Source organism: Anastrepha obliqua, chromosome 4 (genome assembly GCF_027943255.1).
Source record: "Anastrepha obliqua isolate idAnaObli1 chromosome 4, idAnaObli1_1.0, whole genome shotgun sequence".
Taxonomy (NCBI): Eukaryota; Metazoa; Arthropoda; class Insecta; order Diptera; family Tephritidae; genus Anastrepha; species Anastrepha obliqua.
In genome coordinates, this window is record NC_072895.1 from 125,463,567 (window position 1) to 125,474,823 (window position 11,257).

Sequence of the window (11,257 nt, forward strand, 5' to 3'; positions counted from 1 at the left end):
GAACTAACGAACTACCAAACCAACAAGAAGCATGTGTAAATAGGACAACCAATGACGATAATTGTTCTACCTACATAGTATTTAAGATAGCATTGGATGGAATAACTGTTGTTGTTGGTGCAGAAAAGGACGGCTCATCACCCCTGTTTAGAGCTTTGGTCTCCAAAAATTATAGACGATTGTCGACCACACAAGTAATTCGCGGACCACCTCTTCAGTCCCGGCGGAAGGGTGGACTACTGGTTATCACCTAGCCTGGCTAGGTTTAACGCTTTTGTTTCAGCCCACGATTATGGAGGTAAGTGCTGTGGTGATACTCGTACTGTGCATTCTGGAATCTATACTGATGTTTAGACGGGCCGGGTTTTTCGTGAAGAGAGGGTGTGTCTTCACTGTTGCGGAGAGGAAAGTTATCGGGCGATAAAACTCCCCTTAATTGGCGGGTTTCCCAGAATTCAATAGTGGGACTACTCTCCCTGTTTTCTACTTGTCGGGAATTATGAGAAGGACAGATTAAAGACCTCTGTGAAGTATTCTACTCTCAGTGAACTTAAATTTTTCAGCATCAGCATGTTAATGCCGTCGCGGTCAATGAGTTTGGAAGCTTTAGCTTTCCTGATGGCTACCTAGACTTCCTCGCTGGTGTGAGTAAGCGATGCACAATTGTTTGGCGATTTGTACAGCCATCTGGTAGCACAACGTTTGGAACTGTCAACCGGATGATGAATTGTCGGCTAGTAGATCGTGCATCTCTTCGGGTCCGACGAAGTACAATCACCAAAAGTGATTGCCACTCTGTCATTGTGCTTTGTTAGGTTCGACAAGGACGTTACGGTTGACCAGAGCCTACTCACACTAGGGGTGAAGTTGCAGGTCTTCAAGTGCACAACTCATTTAGTCCGCTTATGTTGGATGACCAGTTGCTAATACTCAAAGCTAAGATCCTTTATTCGAGGATCCCCGGGATTTCAAAAAGGAAACTGAAACCTATATATATGCAGCAAGATATTCGTGCATTAAACTCACCGTACAAGTACAAGATTTACGGCTCTGTCTAAAGGCCCAAGCTATTGACGCTTACACTATAATCTGTTCTGCGTTACTGGTACGAACCGGATCTATATCCAGCCAAGGACATTCATCTGAGCAGCATTCCCCAAACATTTATTCGTATACTGTTACAACAACAACACCCAAAACTGTGTGCGTGGAAGAAGTTCCAGATCAATTTTGGCAACAGCAGGGTAGCATAAATATAATACTTTTAACAAGTTTAGGCCGCAAAGTGTTATGTTTTTCGTAAAAACGGAAAACTATAATAATAGTTTATTGAAAACACTTTTGCATAACAGAAATGCATTTAGAGTTTTGTGAATAACTACCATTTGATTATAAAAAGATATAAATATAAATACACTTTTTATAATTCTTAATATTTAACACTTGAGCGCTAAACCGTGAGCAGTCATACAATCTACTGAGTGCCCACCACAGAGTTACACAAACATCGATTAAAAATTACGGTATTAAGTTAAGGGAAGCATGAAAAGTGACTGTAGCAGACCACTTTGTGGCTGTAGTAATATGACGGCACTCACACGCCCCAAAATTACTACAGAGGCTTGCAGTCTTTACAAATATCAACGCGATGTCACCTACACCTAATGTTTGGCCACCAGCAATAGAGTGAAAATAACACCAGAAATTATATCAAAATAGAGAAAAAATTCAAAACAACTTAAGAGTAACGAGGGCGCATAACAACCGCAGCATAAGGAGGGGGTAAAGGATAAACCAAGTGACACAATATTACAATTTCGTACAACGACAGCAACAACAACTAAGCAAGTGTCAAAACTTACGCTTTATGTAGCATTTCATTATTTTTATTTCACTCCTGGGTAAGCAGCTGCCGCCTCATAGAAGCACCAATACAAACAAGCAACGGCTTTCATGGCACGACCGCTCATCCGATGCTGAAAACCCAACCTGCCATTACCACATGGCACGGCACCGAAACTACGTGCCGACTTCAGCTGTGACTGTAGTGCAGAAGTAACGCGGGCAAACACTGAGCCGCAGAGAAGTGTAAACTAACAGGCTGACAGAGGCCCAGCCCAGTGGCAGAAGCAAAGTTGCGGTCAACAAGAAGCCAACGTACGGGCTGTATCGGTTCGAATATAAAGGGCTAGGTCGTGTGACCAGTCTGACAAATGTCAGGCATGACTGACTGTGATAAGAACGCTTTGCTTAAGGGTATTACAGTAATTGCTCGCTAGCAGCCTGTTATGTAGTTGTGTGTATGTTGTTCTGCCAAGGGAATCAATGACAAACCGACAAACAGAAAGGCAAACAAATGCTCGAACTGATATGGAACAAGTACGCCCACACATGGAATACAATCTAAGTAACAGAGTTTGAATTGGGAAGTACTAAACAAGGTAGGTGCTCCACCTTCATCAGATGTGCACAACGCCATATTCGAATAAAGAATATATATGTTAGTACATGTACAGCAGCCACGAGCAGCTCCGATCTTTTTGTGTACGTTTGATAAACATGGATGAAAATATTTCTATTTTATTTACTTGTAGTAGAACCAAACATGCGGAAGTAAAATGCAGTTCACTTCAGAAGGGTTGGCTTTGGGAATGAACTTCCAAAGATTAATCGAATAACAAATACAACTTCAATTAGGAAAAAAAGTAAGAGTATAAATTCTCATATAAAAATAAAAGTAATAACGAAAGCAGAAAAACGCATTCCTTACCCAATAACTCCAAAAATTACTGCTGGAAAGAGAGAAGTAGCTCGACAAAATGGCAAGTAAATCAATTGAAAAAACCGGTCCTTATCCCGAATACACTTACTAAAGAATTTCCCATGCGAAGGACCCTCCATTCTGAAATGTTGCTGGTTTTCGATATAACAACTAACACATCCTTGCTCAGATTGGAAAAACCAACAGCTTCCGTCGTCAATCTCTTCTAACAGTTAAAGTCATGCAGGGCACTTTCGCATGCCTAACATATGTCGAGTATGTAAGCGTTTAGCCATGCCTATAAGGCTATATTTTTGGTGTCTCAAAACACTTTTTTTAGTTTTCATGAAAAGTGTGCCGTTTTTTTACACTAATTTAAAAATTAACGTAAAAGTAGTATAACAAATTTATAACATCTTTTCACAATAAATATAAATTCGGCTTAAGAAATGATTACTTAAAACCAAACGATATGATTACTTAAACTCAAAACTTAATTTGTTTGATATTTAAATGTCAATAAAGATGTTATTCCTCGGATACATTCGTACAATTGAACAAGTAAAAACAAAGTAAAAAAAATATATTAACCAATCGTAACACAATCGACAATCGATCAGCAGTCTATAAGTAAAAACCGGATTTTTAGTTTAGATTAGTTACAACGGGAGAGACTAATTTTGTCCACCTAGAAAGCCGATCCATCCCATATGTGTTAGGTTTATTACTTACAATATTTTGTATTGGTATTCTTAATTACAAATTGTGGCTATAAAAATTGTAATAATATTCAGTGGACTTAAGTACGTTTGCACACAACTGAAGAGGCTCACGAATGCCGGATCCTTGCGTGACCTGGAAAGCCAACACGGTGGGGTGGTCCAGCAAAGGGTACTGTAAAGCGAAACGGTGTGAAAGCTACATGCAACAACACAACTCTCATACAGACTCACACACGTACGAGTGCGAGGGCGTGTAGAACAACTTGTGAAACAATGCACGATATACGAATATTGCAACACTTGCAATATTCGAGGATAACGAAAGTACCAAGAGCTTGACGCGGAGCTATTGTCAAAACAACACTGCAAGCACAACAGAAGCAATAAACGGTCGCAAAACTATCGTCAGCATGGTATTTTTGTGCCATAACGAAAATTATATGGACACCGTGGTGAGTGAATAATGGGAGGTTGTATATAGATATATAGTGGTAAGTAAATACACCATATACGCGAACCTTGTGCCTGCTCCACAAGCCCACGGACACATTGTCAAATTGTGCCAGCAGAACTTACACCCGTGAGCTGTGCACTGCAGGCTGAGCTGACTTAATCACTGGTACGTTCAAGTGTTTCAACGAGTCTTCGCAGGCATCCGCCCTCACCCAGTCAAGGTTTCAAGCAGCAGCAAGAGTACAAGTTGGCCGTCTCTCGGCCTAACCGACCAGGACACGTTTGCACTGCCATTCATCATAGCTCAGCGTGCCGCTGTGGCAGTTAGCCACAACTACTACCACACAATTGATGCCGCCAGTAAACCCACGACTCCAGTCACAGTCACAGTCGCAGTTAGACTACACACAGTTCGCACTTGTGGCAAGTCGTAGTGGTAGTGCCAGTTCCGCAGCTGCAGTAGATCTGGTCTGAAAACTTAATTACCCCGCATGTGCGTATGCAATAACAACAACAGAAACAAGACTAAAAACTCAAGAACAAAACATGTACTCATGGACTTGCTGCTGTTACGATTTGCGCTGCTGTTGCGGTTGAATTGGATCAACGCATAAAATTGCTATAGCCTTCACCAGCGTACTATCGTGGGCGTTGGTAAAAGTTTAGCTTACGGCGCAGCGTAAGGTAAGCTGTTTCATCAGCTGGAACGCTACATTTTTGTTGGTGTGACGCTGAGTGTACAAACTGCTGACACCTCACGATTTGCTCAAATTTTCCCAGCAGTTTCTTCACACTTCAGCAACCTAAATAGTTGCAATTTGCAAGGTAAAACGGCAATCATAAACAGCAATAAAGTTGGATCATTAGGAACTGAAAATCGATGGTGTACAAGGAGAGGAAGAAAGCATTGGTTAAACGATTTTTCGAAAAATATTTTTTTTTATCTCAATAACTATGATTCCGTATATACCATAAAAATATATGTAAGTACATAAATATAGAGCTAAAAAGTTATTAAAATACCCGCATACCACCGTTATTAAACAGAAAGGTTACTTTTCCAATTCCCATTTAAACTTCGCGTCAATCCGATTCAGGTATTTTTTTCAGATTTGCAGTACTTTCATTATAATGTCTGATTTTTTTGCGTCGTTTACGTAGTTTGCGTGAGGCTACTCGCATAAAAACACCAAATTTGTGCCAAGACAACCCTTGTTTTTCACGCCATCTCACATCTTGCACTTTATTTTTCGTGAGTATTTGGACGAAAACTCGACCCATGTACATATGTAGTTGCACAACCACCGAAATTCACCTGATTTAGTTCAGTTTGACTTTTGAGAGAATTAGCATGAAGTAAGAGCGTATTGCTTTAAAAGTAACGAAATTAATTTTGAATAATGCATAGATTGTAGAATTTATAAACGATATGAAAAGCTGCATACATACATATGTATGTATAACTATCGGCAGTGGCACATGGAGAGCACATGTAATTATGGTGCGTTTACAATGTTGATTAACAAGCAGGACTCATAGATTTTCTGAACAGAAAGAATTTAATTCATTCATTCACAAAATCAAATTTCTAATGATCTGTCTCAGTACATGTACATATGCATGTACATATGCATGTACATATGTACTTACATATGTATATCAACGTAAATTAACTGAACTTTTGAGGAAGATAAGGGGGCATCCACAAATTACGTGAGATGTTTAAGGGGGGGAGGGGGTCGAGTCAAATCTCATCTAATCTTACGTTGGAGAGAGGGGGGTCTCGGCAAATATCACGCAATTTTTTTTCTGATTGAAACAAAAAAAAATTATACTATTTTGGGCCATTATCCGGATTGTACATGCTTAAGATTTAATCTTAAGCGTAATCGTAGTATGATTAAAGTCATTCACTAATTCGTTCGAAGGAAAATAATTTCATTCATACTTCGACGTTATACATTACTACTGTCAAACCACCATATTTGTTTTATACCAAATAGCTCAATTTAATCTGAATTTAAGGTACAGTGTAGCCCGTCGTTTGTTTTCGCGCCACTATCAGCCGAACGCGCCACTCGATGAACAAGAGCGTACGAGCTGAGTGGCAGCGACACACGGACAGATTCCAACCTTCTTTGTTTATTCTTGTAAATGTTTTACTCGACTCAGTTCATGCTCTTACTAATTTAAAATGAGCTATCAAGATTTTTATAACGCATACGTCAAAAGACACGTCTATAATAAATATGTGATAAAATTAATATGTGATAAATTATGGAACATTAAACCTGAGATTGAACGGCTTCTCAGGGAATCCACTGAGAGAAAAGTTCGGTCTACTTTAGCATTCCTTCAAAAGGTAGGTTAAATATATATTTTTTTAAGAAAATGCTTTTTTTTATATAAAGTTTATTGTTACAATTAATAGCATAAAAAAAACTGAAACAGTGAAATTCTTGATAAAATATGCTAAATCGTAACTACAAAATATTAGCGCGATCATTTCCTTCACTGTTTTCACATATTTCAAAATCAGCTTCTTGTGATCAGCGATGATGAGGATGAAGCTATGTCGAACACTACACCATCTAACGTACGTCCCACTCCAGCACAAGATACTATGAAGAAACAGATTGCTAAGCTGCATATGGAGCTTGACCTAAGTGCTGCAGCGCACGCCGGAGTGATCTGCATATGATTCTTCACGACCGTTTTCTGCCACGTCCATACCCTATCACTCAGGTTGATGGACGTTTGACAATTTCGGACTTTAAAGAACATGACGGAAAGTCATTCGCTGCATTTCGAATACGCCTACCGATTCAACCGCTGAATGCCTTCATCAGCACGCCTTATGATCTCTATTGCCCAAGTATACATACGTGATAATTTAGAGAAAATATGCTGCAGTACACATTGCACCAGCTAAGCAAGCGCGTATGTTCCGCAAAGTGCGACCCTCACGGATTGTCACAAGACGAGCTAATGAGTTACTGTGCGCAACGGCTTAGAGTGGGTCGATCAGCACGAAGTTGAAGGAGCAGATGATTTTACTGAAAATCATACGGACATGTTGGTCCCAATAGTCTCTCTTGAAACCGCGCATGATTCTCCATGGACTGAATTAGAGTAGATATTCTTTTTTTAATCGCAGTAGTTACGATTTAAGTCTTCTATTGTTAAATTTGTATTACACTTATAACTCTCAGCAATATTGATTACTAGTCTTAACTAGTCCTAAATAAAATAATACAATAACAATCCAACGCGTTTACATAAGAAACCCACATTTTGAAAAATCTCACGTGAGATTGGGGGATGGGGGAGGGGGTTGAATAAAATCTCACGACATCTCACCAGGGGGGCAGGGAGGTATAGAAAATTAAAAAAAACACCTCACGTAATTTATGGACGCCCCCTAACGAAAGCGTATCACACTAGCACGGAGAACAACAACAGAAAATCACATTGGAATGCGTAGAAGTGCACGCGGTGTGAGTACCATTAAGTGCTACAAATACACACATAGGCCGGCGTAGCTATGCATTTGTATATCCTACATTTGTATAAACTACAGCAGATACCATATAATAATTACATATTCGTGAGTTTGTATGTTTAGCGGACGACCTCCATTGAAGTGGCATGGCTGGCGTGAATGGTGGCACCCGCTTCAGTTTCAAGGAAAGAAATAATACTCGTTCTTCATACATAAACACGCGAGCTTTACATAATGTGCTGTCAGAGCCTAATACTTTTCAGAATTTTATAAATTCCATAAAAGATGGGCAATGGGTACGACGGCCCAATAAGTCCGTTGTAGCACAAATGTACGAATTTTCTTTAACGAGCTGCACGTAACGCTCAGCACAATTCAATAACACTGGTTTACAATTTTTTTTTTTTTTTTGCGCACCAGATGCTACTGTTCAATTCTTATCGCTTGCTGATTACTAAAATCGAGTTCATAATTTTTTGTGGGCAAATATTTGCAATGTACCGTTATTCTACAAAATGACGCGGAAGCGCTAGTTGGATTCTGGAAGAATAACCACTTTAACCAACCAACCAACCATTATTCTGCAAAAAAAAAAAAAAACAGTGGTTCCACTTAATCTCGTATATCTAAACTAGTTGGACTTTAATACGAAATATAGCGAATTAAAGATAATAAAATTATCCATAAACGGTGTTTCGTTTTTCATAAGTTTAATAATTTCTGAGCAATTTATTAGTCATTTCAGTTTTCAATTTTTTTTATGCACGGAAAAAATTACAAAAACAACTATTTTTTGAGCATTTTCTGCAAAAATACATATGTATATATGTACATATGTCCGCCGTTCTTTATGTGGAGGAAATTCGGAACATTGTAAGAGAATAAAAATCAACGAGAGTTGTGAACCACCTCAAACTTGCATTTTATTGTATTACTAAAATTTACGTATTCAAATTACTATAAAACTGTGTGCAATTTTTTAGCTTTGTTATATAGCTATATTACAGAATGTATAGAATATATTATCTGTTGTAGAACGTATTACATATACCGTACAATCCAGTTTGAGAAAACTAATTTGAGCAAGGCCTGTTCACTCAACTACGAGCAAGGGTACGCATTAATAGTGGTTAGATCAAGTATGTATACGTAGTTATCACATGATTGTCCATTAGTTCGTAAGATATACAGGATGAAGTGGAACTTTATGTTTTGGCTGAAAACCGGTAAATTGCAAATAATTCGAAAACTTATCCACAAGAAGAAGAAATTAACACGACTTTAGGAATTAGTGTGCAATTCTACAAAGGAATTGTATAGTGGCATCCAGTGTGCATTTTTGCTGTAAACCAGTGTAATCATTCAACCATGTGATATTTCCTTTCTTGTTTATATTTTTTTATATTTTGGAATTTGCTTTATATTATCTTCTGCACTTTAATCGACGTCTTTCTACTCTATATGTATGGATTAGTGTCAATAACTTACCTTATAAACATCACCATAGGTGCCCGAGCCGATCTTCTGTATGAGCTCGTATTCATCCTGAGGATTGCGACGTGAAATATCTGAGCTGAGCAGATTGGCGGCATTATGGTGGCCGTGAGCCATATTGTTGCCTTCGTGGATATTGACGCAACTGACTTAGATACTCCAAAGCTATGGAATAGTGTGACTACTTGCTAATGGTTTTAAGAAATTATTTTCGCTACGAGCTTTTAAGGCTTTTTGGTTCACAAATCTATCTTTGAGAATTTTCGGTTCTTTTACAACAAACTTGTTTAATTTAACATTCAAAATTTTTTCTACAGCCTTATATTGCTGCTTACGTAAACTAACGGCTTTTATTTAAATTTTATACTCTTTACCACATGCTTAAACTTTTTTCTTTTTTTTGCAATTTATGCCACACACAAACAATCACTCAGCGCAGTAAGGAGAGTAAATATAAACAAAAAGAAAAAATAAATAAATTCATTGCCGTTGTCGAAAATATTTTACAACCAAAAACAACAATCCGGTATTCGCCCAAAATAGCAGAAGGCGCCGCGGCAGCGCGCCGTGATCGCGCAACGAAAGCAATACAAAGTGTTTTTAGGCCGTGGCTATTATCGGCGTTGCCACCACCTGCTTGTCACTTGTCGCCGGTGTATAGATCAGTGCCAAAAATTAGCAACACGTAAAAAAAAATTGGTCAGTCTACGTATACTCTTTTGCTTTGCGATTTTAATCTAAAGAAATTTTCGGAATTCAGCCAATTTCTAACAAATGCTGTGAACACACGACGCCTTGTTCTACTGGCCAACTAACTTAATGACTAGAAGGTATCGTGTATTTTAGTTTAGTGACACGGCACTCCCGACAACGCTTGCCAACTATTTAGGTACTTCCGCACTTTAGACGCCTCTGCCACACGGGAACGCCTATCGTCGCTTTTTTGATTATATGTCTCTTATGTCGGTCTTTAAGCGTGCGATGTATGAATGAGGAATAGAGGAACATCGAAAAAGCCCGGAGCTCCAATTCAACTCCAGCTGTTCTAGCACTTGGGAGCACACGCAATACGTGTCAAATACAAAAACAACAAAAGAAACTTCGACAGCTTAGCAGAATTTGGAATTTCACTTTTCGCTACACGTACCACTACACGTACCACTACATCCACGAAGTTGTGCTTTATAAGGAGTTGACGCAGCGGCAATAGATTGATTTCAGTAGAGGGTGACGAGAGTGGGGAGTGTTAGGCGCACGGTATACACGTCTGTAATTGTATGAATTTTATACTTTTAATTTGCGGATATCGTTTTGAAAGTTGCAATTTACTGATTTGCTTTGCGAATTTCCCGATGCTAGATATTCCACGCTCTAAGCGAATATTTATTCTCTCTTCGATTCTCGAAGCACATCAAAAAGCAAACCAAGCAATGAGATAAACAAAGTAAAACAAAAACTTGAACACAAATGATAAAAGTTACGAATTCACTTTTCACAAAAAATACATTAAGAAAACATGGAAATTAATATATACTAGCAGCAGAACTACGAAATGAGGCAGTAGTAACTGGCTGAGCAGAAGGTAGACAATGGCGGAGGAGATGGAAGAAAAAACAGGGCGATGTCGCTGGCACTACCACTAGCACTGCTGCTGCTGCGTCTGCCACACAATCGTTTTCTATTTTAATTTTTCTTTACCGCTTTTCATGCACTTGCCCATCACTTTATACAAACTCACTAAAGTAACGATTTTTCTGATTTTCTAATGCATTTATTTACTATGCTTGTAATTAAATTGAAAATTTAACATTTTCCACTCGCTACGCGACGCAGCAATCGACAATCAGCAAAACCACGACAACAACGAAACGAATTTTTGACAAATGACTCGATGAACGTCGCAGTGCTGCTTTGCTGCCCTGGCTGCTCGCGTTTTTCTTGCTGCGCTGTCAGTGCGATGCCTTGACAGTTAATTGGGTTGGAGAGTGCAATTTTTATTCAGGGTTGAATAGAAATACTTAATCCCGGATAGTCTTCAACCTATAAATGATATGCAGGGACACAGTGTCCTGCAGGGCATTGATCAGATTAAAATTATTTACATGGACTAAAAATTTCTGAGATTTAAAAAATTATAATGTCTGAACAGGCTCTGCTTCACATGAAGTAAACACGTGTGGCATCAAAAAATTAAACGTGTCGCTCTGTGCATAGTACAGGGTGTATCCGGATGTTTATCGCGTCATCGGTTAACCGAGGTTTAGCCAGAGAATGTTAATAGAATGAGAAGGCGGAAATGTTACTGTTAAGAATTTTTAGTACAAT

General features: G+C 38.7%; 1 protein-coding gene across 1 annotated transcript in view; it reads right to left on the reverse strand.

Annotated features, from left to right (window-relative positions):
- The window catches only part of LOC129246145 (mitogen-activated protein kinase kinase kinase kinase 1-like), a 61,891-nt gene extending 51,040 nt beyond the window's left edge, over positions 1-10,851 (reverse strand). The window contains exon 1 of the mRNA XM_054884715.1: positions 8,927-10,851. Within this exon, the coding sequence (XP_054740690.1) occupies positions 8,927-9,049 (123 nt within the window). The 5' untranslated portion in view covers positions 9,050-10,851. The remainder of the gene's footprint in view (positions 1-8,926) is intronic.
- Positions 10,852-11,257: the final 406 nt, after the last annotated feature.